The sequence below is a fragment of the Tetranychus urticae genome, chromosome 3 (assembly GCF_039701765.1).
Source record: "Tetranychus urticae isolate SD_2017Ah chromosome 3, NJAU_TeUrti_SD_1.0, whole genome shotgun sequence".
Taxonomy (NCBI): Eukaryota; Metazoa; Arthropoda; class Arachnida; order Trombidiformes; family Tetranychidae; genus Tetranychus; species Tetranychus urticae.
This window is the reverse complement of record NC_142960.1, coordinates 15,693,139-15,705,944: the sequence shown is the minus strand read 5'-3', so window position 1 is coordinate 15,705,944 and position 12,806 is coordinate 15,693,139. Positions and strand designations below refer to the sequence as shown.

The following is a 12,806-nucleotide window of genomic DNA, read 5'->3' as shown; positions in this document are numbered from 1 at the left end:
ACTCTCATAATGAAAAATATGATTTTGGAAAAATTTATATATTCATATTATTATTAGTTCATCTAAAATGCAGTATTTTACAGCTTAGAAATAAAAAAGATAGATTGAACCAATGCCACGAGAAGTACACTACGATTTACACTTACAAAGTAAAACCCTGTCAACGCGATGAAACCATTAGTTCAGCTACGCTTCTCAACGTCAATAGTGCTACAAAATGAACTTTGGCAATTAATCAAACGCTACTGATTAAATTGTGTCTAAAATTTTCCTCAATTTGAACCTACTAATGTCTTCGGAAATGATCTTTGAAAATATTTAATTAAATAGTTTATTTCGCTCGTTTTACTCGTTACATTACGTTACGTTTATTTCGCTCGTTACATTGTACATTGTGAACCGTAAAATAATATCATTCAAATCAGTTTATTGTATACAAACTAAAGCCGCTATTAGCTTTCAACATTTACTAAAATGAGTTTGATGAACATCATTGGCCATTTAAATAACTTTGTTCAATTATTGCAGATGTCTTCAGGTTTGGTCCAACTTGAATGTTTGTCCTCTTCGTAAGTGTGTTTGGTAAAACGTTAACTTTTTTAACTGTGGGTTGAGGTATTGATGGACGAATGAAGCCATCCATCAATTGACCATAGATCGAGATCCCGAACCAGATTCCAAGTATACTGCTAATGTATATTAGAAGCTCGGTAAATGTTGACTGTGGATACGTTTTAAGAATGATATTGAAATCGATTTGATTCGCCAAACAGATTAAGCCGAGTCCAGAACCTTTCTCTTTGAATGTTTCGCCTTGAGTTCGATAGGTTTTCTCAATGCATTGAAGCTGTTCAATTTGTTTTGCACATTCACTTCGCATTTGTGATAACAAGGAATGATTTGAGTAAATATTGAAATTGAATCTACAATTAGCTGGAAAGTCGCCAGCCTTAACAACATCTAGCATTCCGATAGTTCCTGGCATTGCTTGAGATATTTTATCGCGTAAACATCGAGCGTATGTTTCTGTTCTCTGATAATGACGACAATTAGTTTGATAAGGCCATTCACTCCTTTCAATGATTATCTCTCGTTGACGGAGAAAAGTAAATACATTTTCATCCTTTTTTCTCTCGATTCTAACGTAATTATTTATCGTGGGATCAATTTTACTGTTTGGGTGAGTGAGACGAACGCCGAATTGATGAGTAATATTGTGTAAAATACAAAAGCGATCATAAGCCTCAGTATCTGGTAGCAATCGCTTCTCTATTGGCTTTGAATCTTCTCGACACGAGACTCGAATGTATGTAAATGGTGCAGAGAAGTACTTTTTAAATGTACATAAATCGTTTTGAATCGTATCGTCTATTTTAGCTTTGTAGATCAATGAGTCAACATCCAACTTTTCAATATCCCCAACGGTCAGCAGCATTGCAAGATCTAAGCTGGTTTCGAAATAAGATTTAAATATTTTCACGCAATCGGCGTTCATTTTTCCATTCGATATGATTGTTAAGTTTGACATTCGTAATCTAGATCTACATAAATATGCAATCTTTTCCGGATGCTTGAGATAGAGCTCAGTCAAATTCAACAAATCAGTATTGTACATGATAATGTCGATTTCAGGAACAACCAGTTTCTTTGGATAATCGTAAATAATATCAGTTCGCACAGGAAACTTTAGAAATTCGTTGACAACATGAGCAAGATGAAAAAAACAACCAATCGAACAAAATGTTAAAGTTAAAACTCTTCTGTTCAACAAAATCATCTTAACATTAATTACTGACAATATTCAATTCTGAATAACTGATTCGAATTCATTAAAACACATTTATTTCGCTTTTTTATTTTCTGTGATTATGAAAATCGGTCCAGCAGTTACTTAGGAAACCATTAAATGATCGATCAGATTGGATCAGAAAATGATTGTAAAAGATTGATCAAAGATCAACTCTGGTCATAATCATTTCCAATCAATTCATCATCACCAAGCACAAACAATAATTGTAAATTGAATTATTGATTTACTATTCTTATCAATCTTATTCCCAGCGATCAAATGTACAAACTGAGAAATGAAATTACTCGATTTTTCTGAAGTCAAGAAAAGACTTTACTGTCCATATTTCATACCTATTAATATTTCAATATTAAATGGTTTAGAATAAAATTTCATGATTTATTAATCGACAGTTGAATGAATGGCTTCAATTAACGCTGAACTGAGTCTCATCAATTTCAAATGTTTTGTCTCACTGAGTTCAAGTCAATTATTAGTTTGAAAATGAAAATGAAACTTTCTCTTCACAATCTGTTAATTACAGTAAATTGATGCTCATTGAGTTGATCAGTCATTTTATTTTCATGCATCTTCATCAATCCAAGTGTTTTGCGTCTTTTACCGTCTTCAACTAATTGAACAATCAGGGCCTTTAATCATTTGAATCTTGAACCATGAAGATGAATAAAATTTAAAAATAATATTTAATTTTCTTCATCCATCATTTAAATCAACCATTAAAGGTTTACAAGCTTGAACGGTACATTATTGTTTACACCTTTTTTCCAAGTTAACATTTTCATGCCTACAAGATTACATTAAAGTACATCAACTGTTCAGGCCTGATGATACAAGATGATTATATCAATAAAACCGAGTACCAACATGTACAAGTGTGATTACTCTTGCAATTATCCAATCTTTAGCTGTTCATTTAATTTTAAATGATTAAAGGGTGACAATTAAAGTGAGCGAGCAAACAGTTTTATCCTCTTCCCATATGAAACAACAAGCCATTCGAGTTGTTGCCTTGATCCAGTAAAGATTGTATTTAATCCTCGTGTCTCTACCTCTACATTCAATTGCTATCCTTCATCATGTTCATCAACACAAAGGTTATCCTTTTAGCCATCTTGCTTTGCATTCAAGTTTTTATCGTTACCGCTGGTGGTGATAAGGATTCAGATACAATCATCATGAACGATTCGGGTGACATTATCTGGAAGGAAGACGGTGGCAAAGGCGGCAAGAAAGGTGGAGATACCATCATCATGAGAGAACGTCGAAGGCGAGATGTCTTGATACCAGTTATTCGTGCTAACCAGTTTAACCAGTAAATCTCGACTTTCGTTGTGATCATTCTGGTTACGATTTTTGTCTCATCTGTATCTTTGTTTTGCCCGTTTCATTCCTGTTCATCTTGTTTTTACTCGTCATCTCATCCATCATCATTGTCCTTTTTTGCTCTCCATTAACCATCCAGTTAATTTCCAATCATCAATTAAAAATGTTAAATTTGATCTTGTCTTGATTTGATTTTTCAATCCTGGATTGTCCGACTGTCCATTGGATCTTGGTTCGTTTGGATATGTGTCAGTCAAATTGCGTCTTTACTCAAGTTTCATGTTATAATACTCAAGTATTTGAAGATTGATTTTTTCAATGTAATTCAACCAATGATTGATAAGCTTGAAATAAATATTGGTGGATCTAAAAAGATTTGTTAATCATTTCTTGTTGCTCAGTGAAGATATTGTGGTGAAAAGATAACCGATCTTAATTATCATATCATTAACTTGAATTTGTGTAAAAGGGTTCATTTCCGTGCATCACTAGTTTCATGTTTAACCATTCGTTTTACGATCGGTAGAACTCGCTGGAAGGGCTCATCGAAAGTAAAGTTTAAGTCTACCGTTAAATTAATTTTTTTGTGAAAAACCATTAAATCAACACTTCATTTATATTCACAATATTAATACACAATCTAATATTGTTATAATTTTTCATTCGGTAGCATTGATAGTTTGGTTATGATTTAAATTATTTTGCTAATTTTTTAAAGTTGAACGAAATTCTGTGTCGAGTAGGATTCTGTTAGCATTGGCTCATCAGGTGGAAAATCAAAAAGATTGACAGAAATGCGAGTGATCTATTCTATTGCCTGTTGCGCTTCGATATTCAAGATTCTCGTTTTGATGCGAACTCGTCATGAACCATTCGATAGTTTTATCGAAATGGTTTGAGGTGGTTTAATATTAAAAAAAGGTCCCATTTATCCACACAGTTTATGAGCATAACTCGCTGATGCTTCCATTGAATCTTGATCAACGTAAAGTCATCATTGATCAGTCGCGATATTGACAGAAATTCATAAACAAGAAATGATAAGCTTGAATCTGATACCAGAATAGTCATCCTTTATGGACAACATATCTTGTATTGTTGTCAATCATTAGCAGTCGCATAAATGGGAGAAGTGTTTGAGTTTATTTCTGACAAATGATAATTTTTCATTGTAATCTCGCAATGGTTTGTGTTAGAATATTCTAGATCATTATGTAATCATGAGCAACCTCTATTCCACCCTCACAGTTTGAAACAAAAACTAGCATGAGGACCTCATGTCCACAGTCGAGTGAAATGTTCATTACCATTATCTAATGTGATTGACAATAAAATGATATTTTTCTGGTTTATTAAAGATAAGAATGTAGCTTTTGTCTGTTTTGTTTTTAAGAGCATTGGGTTATCATTTATCCATTGTGATCCAAGTAATTATTCATCTCAATCACAATAGTTAGGTTTTATCTGTAATTTTTTCAACATGATTCCTATTTATTTCTTCCAATTAGACACTTTTTAATCTAATTTTTAAACTAGAAATTATCTCATTTAATCGTAAAAGTTTCCAGCTCAGTGTTGTTTTTTTGTTGAATGTAACCAATGTTTTCCCTCTGAATTTAACATCACTTTTCTGTTCAACGATGAACTTTTACAGAGATCTCCAACTTGTTAACACTGCGATGCAAAATGACGCCTTGTGTTCAGGTGAAAAATCAATTGACGTGGAAACATCAGCACATTTTCCAGCTCTTTCACTAGCCACTATTGAATCCATGTTCACCTCGGATTCACCTCAAACACCTGTGCACCAACAATCGAATGGACTGGAAGATTTTTCTCACAAAAAAGAAAGGTTACTCGAGAATGGCCAAATCAAGCTACTTACCCAAGCAATCGACTCATATTACAACTCAACTTTGGATCCACCTCCATGCAACTCTTCGTCAATGTTCATCTCAACTGATACACATTCCCACTCAAATAGATTCAACGATACTGTCGTGACAACATCAACATCACAGCATTTAAATTTATTGGAAAACCAAGTGACAGGAATTAGAAATAAAGATTCTTCAAAGAATCAAACAAAGGATTGGAGAAACATTTGGAACTCTGATGCAGGGAAGAAGATATTGGCTGTTGAATTTTCACCAATGAATATAAAGTCAGAATTTTTATCAACACAAACTATGTTGGATGGATTTGAGTCATTCGCTATCCAAGAAGCCGTTTATTCTGTACAAAGAATTGTAGTTCTTAAAGGAACTAGTGAGGATATTTTGAATCAACACAGAGCTGACTTTTGCGCTGACCCACGTCCAGTTGATCTTGTACTTTCTTGTGAAAAGTCTCGAGCATTCAGGAAGTTACATTTAAATGATAAAATTATATTGTTGAAAAACGCGTTCTTTGATCTGCGTGCATTGAAAAAAGTAACTACTTATAATGCTTCAATCAACGGTTGGTATGTAAGTTGAAAGTTATAATGATTTTATTATAATACTTTACACAAAAAGCATTGTTCACTCAATTCCCATTTCATTTTCAATATTGAAATGAAACCATTCAAAATGGTGAGCAGAAACAATATTTAATGATTTTCTTTTTTCCTTTCTTTTTGTTCAGTTTGGCCATAAAATATGCTCAAGGAAAAAAATTCTCAAAAGAAGTCCAGATTTGTTAAAAAAGATTGTTCGTCTCATGGATAGTTTTCCAAATCGTTTTAGAAGTGACATCTATGTTTGTTCATTACTTTTTTTGATTATCATCTTTAACGCTGATTTGCACAAATTGAAGTTCAGAAACCAGATAAAGTTAGTCTTTTTGTTTATTTATCATTTGTGACTTCATTTAATTTTCAACCTTTCATTTCTCCATCAGATCGGAACAGTGCATTTACATTTATTTATTGAAAAGATATTTGGTTTCAAGTATTCAACCAACGTGTGAAGCCTTAGAGTATTTTTACCAGCTGATGGCTACAATTGAAGAAATTCGGACGCTAAGAAGAGGAATGGAGCTAGACTATGATGACTACGGACCTGATGGCTGTTATGTGATCAGAAATCGAGTTGTTAGATTAATTGAGCTTGAAAGGTTTGTATTCACAATTTTCATGTGCAAGTTGTTATTAATGCCGTTTTTCATACATTTTAGCACTAAATCCTGATCAAAGCTCGGTCTTCGCAATTATCTCAGGGATTGGTAAGATTTTTCCGGTTTCAAACAACTTCTTTCAGTGACTTATTTGCAAAATCTAATACACTTATAGTTGAGATCCAGGATTAACCGACTTTTCTGGGTTCAAGAGTGTGCTTTTATAGCTCAAATGATTTCCAAAAGTGCAAGAACCATGGATGCCTGAGGTTTACAAGCAAAGTATTCACTTCGAGTATAAATGATACAATGACAATTTTTAAATTAATAGTTATAATGATAATAATAAATACAAAACGGATTTGTCTGATTTGCGACCGAAAAAGTTTGTTTATACTCGTGCAAAAATGAACTCAAATCTGATTAGAAGCAAAAAGATTCCTTTTGATAGTGCAAAAAACTTTATTTAATGCGCTGATAACTTATCGATTTGAAGTTAAAATTCAATCTCACAATTCAAATACGATTTCGTTATTAAAGTATTATAGCTTTAGAAATGTACGAAGAATTTATTATTCAAACAACAGTGTATATACAACAGACAAGAATTGATAAAACAGCAATATCAATGAAAACTCTTTCTAACCAGTTGAATTCGGAAGTAGATAAATCAAAGAGTAATAGCAGCGAGAAAGAGCTGATGAAAGAAACGGCAAAGCCTATTTTCACTTTGGATTTATCTCCTTGGATTCAATTCTTTGAAATATGATACATCCTGCCAAAAATAAAATATATTTTTAGCGACCCGAGGCCGTCCAAGTCGATATTACTAACCAACAATACTCTTAAAGTCGTAGCTCGCTACAGGCATCGTAACAAATTTCTGTAATTCTTACTCTGAAGCATCTTTATCCCACTCTGCTATTGGAACCTCCGCACTCTCATTTTCTGGTTCCATTTCATCAGCGTCTTCATCATCATAAGCTTTCTTCTTCACCAATCACAACTAGACAAGCCGCATCAACAAAGACTTGTTCCTCATCTGTTGCTTCCAAACCGTCAGCAGGCTCCCCATCGATATTACTAAAGTTAACATCCTCACGTAAGGCCAATGGTAGTACAGAAGTAAACCACCAGTTGGAGCACGACGACGAGTTTGTTAAGTACGAGCCATCTAAAAGGAAACAAATAGAAAAGAGGCACACACCAATTAATCATTTGTCACAATGTGAAACTTTGGAGAGAACTTACCATAATTAACAATCAAACAAATGTTGAGGTGAAGAGAAACAAAGACGATAAAAACTTAAAGACTAAAGTTGCTGGTTATAGTTGGTAGTATTGGATGCATGGCGTCTTGCACGATTTTCTTCTTTGCTGCTTCGTTGTGTTGAATTCGAAAATTAGTTAGATACGGACAATATTTCGATTATTTTTAAATATTGAATCAAGTTTTTCAGATAATATTTTTATTCTTCCTTGCTCAATTTTTTGCTGAGAAAGTAAACTTTCTATTTGTTCATTCAAACTTTGAATTTGTTGCGCACAAGTTGAATTTGAACACTCAGTATTTACATTAACTTCACCAACACGAGTTAACTCTATGAAACTTTGTGCATCATAAAACATGATGAAAGCTGATACATATTTAAAAATATTAAAAACCAATGTGTATTGTATGTAACATTTTAAGGCCATTTCATAATATTTATTAATAATAATCATATAGCGGACATTATTCCCATTGAATTAACTAAATTTAGTTAAACTAATAATTAAATAAATACTATGTCCAAGCACTAGTTCCAGACATTTTCAAGTTACCACATTGGAGTCTTAAATTCAACTCCCCTCAATAATCCTTTAGTTAAAACCAAGAGTTAGTGTTGCCCTTCTGACCATTGTTAAGAATAAGAAATAAGACAGGGAAATAGACAGAATAAAGAAAGAGGAGAATAATTTTGACCATTTCTCTTTCTAAATTTAGACACTTAACGTTTGAATGTTACATCCCCCCACTTTAGGTCAGAGGCACCGGTCATTTCCACGATCAGTGGACCAATTATTTAATATTAAATAAGAATAATAATAATAATAATAATTTGTTGGACAATATTTTCCATTGAACTAACCAAAATTAGGTTGAATTAATTACTTCGTCCAATTGACGAGAAGCACCATTTAAATTCATTTTCATTACCGAATTGGTAAATAATAATTTCAATATTCATTATATTGACTGGACAATATTTTCCATTGAATTAACTAAAATTTAGTTAATTAATAATTAACTGAGTACTAGGTCCCATTGACGAAGTACCAGTTACATTCATTTTCACCACAAGAATTGGTGAAATAATAATTTCAATATTAATTAATATTGAATGGATGATCGTGGGTTAACTCACCCAGATTCATCCTGTCGACTTGTAACATTTTAAGGCCATTTCATAATATTTATTAATAATAATCATATAGCGGACATTATTCCCATTGAATTAACTAAATTTAGTTAAACTAATAATTAAATAAATACTATGTCCAAGCACTAGTTCCAGACATTTTCAAGTTACCACATTGGAGTCTTAAATTCAACTCCCCTCAATAATCCTTTAGTTAAAACCAAGAGTTAGTGTTGCCCTTCTGACCATTGTTAAGAATAAGAAATAAGACAGGGAAATAGACAGAATAAAGAAAGAGGAGAATAATTTTGACCATTTCTCTTTCTAAATTTAAACAATTAACGTATGAATGTTACATGTAATATCTCAAGATTTACATTGCATCATTTTTCAGCCATTTTTAAGCACACATTTTGAACACTAATTATGAGCATTGGCATTCAATTTTTCGTTCGAATAACATTTTAATTAACTATAATTTAATTAAACTATTTTAATGTTTTGCAGTACTGTAAAGTACCCGATAAAACCATTTTTGTTTTCGTCGGATTTAAACCGTCACCATTCATCATTTTTTCATTCACAAAATATCACACCTCAAGTTCACTCAGGAGCAAAGATATAGCCAATTTACAACGGTAAAATTAGCTGAAATGCCCTGTACATTGACAATGACCGAAACCGAGGTAAAGACTGTTAAACCTGTAATTTCTTTGCTCAGAGGACCTAAATTAGACTATTTTGATGGAAGCATTTCTTCCAAAGTTTTGAAATTTATTGACAAATATGAAAGTCTAGCGAAATTTTACTTCTGGTCTGACGAAGATAAAATACAAAGAATATGTCTTTACCTCGAAGATTCTGCACTATCCTGGTTTAAACAGGAGATTGAATCGAAAGCTAGTGATCCTAAATTTACTTGGTCCGCATTTCTTGAATTGTTTAAAGAAAAATTCTTACCATCATCTTACAAAGACTTTCTGGCTGAACAACTAAATAATAGAAAACAAGATGCTAGTGAGCCTGTAACACGATACATTATCGATGTTAAAGAGTTGTGTTTAAGGATGAATCCCTCTATGGAGCAGCTGAAATCTTGAGACATCTTTTTCGAGGCGTCAGAGATGAACTAAAGTCTGCGCTTTATGCCGCTGAAGTTGAAACAATTGAAAAATTTACCAGAATAATCGTCAAATCGGTTATCCAAATAACCGTCAGACCGGTTATCAAAATCAACGTTATGATAATAATAATCCAACTCATAACCAGTTTCGAAATCCTATTCCCAATGACCAACATTCTAGTTCAACACAAGAAGAGTTGGTTCAGTATCACCCACCAAACTATTCAAGAAATGTCAGGCCTGACACCAATTCAACCCGAACTGGGAATACTTTTACCCGAGGTCCTAATCCTAACCTCCCTCATGATCCTCGTGCTTCCCCACCTGACGCTATTCCTGCACCTCCAACCACGTCAGACCAAGCTGTTAATAAAGTTTCCACATTAAGTGAAACCTCAGATGAAAATGAAAACTATGTATTTGCTACTGCTTGGGTTGATGAGAAACAATTAAAGTGCATCATTGATTCTGGATCAGCTGTGTCCATCATTCGAATTTCTTCCGTTCCTAAGCCTAACAACATGCGCCATTATGAGGGTCCTAATATCACTTCAGCTAGCGGACACCATATTTCTATTTTGGGAAAGATAAGATGTTTAATACAAGTTACTGGTATCCCAACTGCTGTTTGAACTAATTTATTAGTGGTCGCAGACGATTTCACTCATCTCTTATTATTGGGAAATAATTTCAACAAAGCTGCTGGTGTTATATTGGACTTGCGTACTATGAAGGTACAAGCTCAGACCGGGCCAACGGAACAATTGGATAAGTCTAACCATTTTGATTTTACTACTCTTTCTGATTGTACTAGGTATTCCTTAAATTTAGGATAACAATTCGAAACTAATGATTGTCTTATACCATTAGATTTAAATATTGTCGAAACACCAAGCAACCTTAGATGTTTAGGTGTTTATCTTTTCAAATATCCATTGATACGCTTTCTATTCAAAATAATAACAATTCCCTTTCCCAATGTGAAGCAGACAATAGGTCTGACGAGTTAAAAAGTGAAAATGCAGACTTGAGAGAAATGGATAAGCAAGAAAATTTAGATACTCTAAAGTTAGACCATCTTGACCCTTCTCAACAAAAACAAGTCAAACAACTTTTGAATGAGTTTCTTCCAGCTCTAGCTTTTGAGAAAGAGAACCTGGGTCAATGCACTTTTATCCTCATATGATTGACACGGGTGACCATCCACCAATAAAAAGTAATCCTTATCCAAGGTCAGAGGCTGAAAGACTAGAAATAAATAGACAGATTGGAGAAATGATTGAGCAAGGAGTCGTCAGACCCTCTCTCTCTCCTTGGGCTAGCCCCATTGTATTAGTTTCCAAACCTGATGGTAGTAAACGTATGTGTGTAGACCTTCGAAAGGTCAATGCAATTACTAAAAAGGATGTCTATCCCTTACCAAATATTGATATCATTTTGTCATCCCTAAGAGGAAGTTCTTATTTTACTGCTCTTGATTCAAATTCAGGATATTGGCAATTAATGGTACATCCAGATGATTGTCAAAAGACTGCTTTTATAACCCAGGATGGTTTATATGAATTTATTCGTATGCCGTTCGGTCTGACTGGCGCTCCTTCAACTTTTCAGCGCACTATGGATGTAGTCTTAGCTGGTTTAAAGTATAATCAGTGTTTAGTTTATTTGGAAGATGTAGTTATTTTCGCTTCGTCCTTTGATGAATTGAAAAAAAGAAGCAGAAACGTATTGAATGCATTGAGAGAAGCCGGTCTGACGATAAAAGTTACTAAATGTAAATGGGCAGTAAGAGAAATGCTTTTCCTCGGACACATAATAAATGAATCAGGAATAAAAACTGACCCAGAAAAGATACGAGATGTTAAAAATTTCGAAGCTCCTCGCGATGTTACCGGTATTAGAAGCTTTATTGTTATGGCTGGCTATTATCGAAAATTTATCCCAAAATTTTCTGAGATTGCTGCACCACTGACTAAATTAACTAGAAAAGATGTCCTTTTATCTGGAGTGAAGAGCAAGAGAAAGCTTTTCATGAAACCAAAGCTAAATTGCTGTCAGATTCAGTCTTAGTACATTTTGATCCAACAATACCAATTGAGGTACATTGTGATGCTTCTGGGATTAGTTTTGAAGGTGTTTTAGTTCACAAAACAGATAAAGAAGAAAGGCCAGTCTGGTATATTAGTAGATTATGAAAGGATGCAGAATTAAGATACTCTACAACTGAAAAAGAATGTTTAGCCATTGTCTTTACCTTAGCTAAATTACATCGCTTTATATCAGGCTTACATTTACTATTATATCACTATACGGACCATCGCGCCCTCTGTTGATTAAAACTAAAAAGAAATTACCTGACCGCTTACTTCGATGGGCTATTCAGTTAGAACAATACTCTTTTGATATTAAATATCGAACATGAAAATTTTAGAAAGAAATAAATTCAACTTGTTCGATAATCGGTTGCATGTAAAAATCGAACATCGGACTTGTATCCGGATAAATATCGAGATCAGGATCAGAATTGGTACTTTTTAAAAAAACTCGGTCTGACTATGATTTAAATTGGTTAAAAGCCCAATTGCATATCAATTTAAGCCTAAACAGTTAATTTGAATCATAAACATTACAATTAAAACTATTTAATGACAATTTACAATCCAAAACTGTCAAAAGATACGGTCTGACACTGATTAATTGTCAGAAATTTATACTAAATCAGTACTTTTTGATGTTAGATAATAACTATGTTGTAGTGCATCATTTAAATGATTAATTTAAAACAGTGGAAAAAATGAAATTTTGTCGTTCGATTATCGAATGCATGCAAACATCGAACATCGGATCCGAATCCGGACTCATATCGCTAGACTGGATCCTTCAGACCAAATTTTAATTAAGTTAATTTAGGGAATTTAGAACGATATTCCGGAATGAAATTATGTTTAAAAATCATTTTAAATCACCTTCTTTCCCAATTTACCCTTTAGAATCTTAAAACATGACTAGAAACCATTTAAGTATTTAATTTTGTATTTTAAAACCATAAATT

The 12,806-nt window shown here is 33.3% G+C and overlaps 1 protein-coding gene across 1 annotated transcript; it reads left to right on the top strand.

Annotated features, from left to right (window-relative positions):
• The first annotated feature begins 4,453 nt into the window (after window positions 1-4,453).
• On the top strand, window positions 4,454-6,596 carry LOC107364327 (uncharacterized). Its single transcript, XM_015931665.3, has 4 exons — window positions 4,454-5,601; window positions 5,759-5,946; window positions 6,014-6,229; window positions 6,290-6,596. Exons 1-4 carry the CDS (start codon window positions 4,774-4,776, stop codon window positions 6,300-6,302), a joined length of 1,245 nt encoding a protein of 414 aa, XP_015787151.2. The 5' UTR covers window positions 4,454-4,773; the 3' UTR covers window positions 6,303-6,596.
• Window positions 6,597-12,806: the final 6,210 nt, after the last annotated feature.

What these genes read in the sequence shown, in the direction of transcription:
- LOC107364327 (XM_015931665.3), top strand. Translation starts at nt 4,774, where the DNA reads ATGAACTTTTACAGAGATCTCCAACTTGTTAACACTGCGATGCAAAAT. An exon ending in CTTCAATCAACGGTTGGTAT is followed by an intron (nt 5,602 to 5,758) that starts GTAAGTTGAAAG and finishes CTTTTTGTTCAG; the next exon opens with TTTGGCCATAAAATATGCTC. An exon ending in AAGTTCAGAAACCAGATAAA is followed by an intron (nt 5,947 to 6,013) that starts GTTAGTCTTTTT and finishes TTTCTCCATCAG; the next exon opens with ATCGGAACAGTGCATTTACA.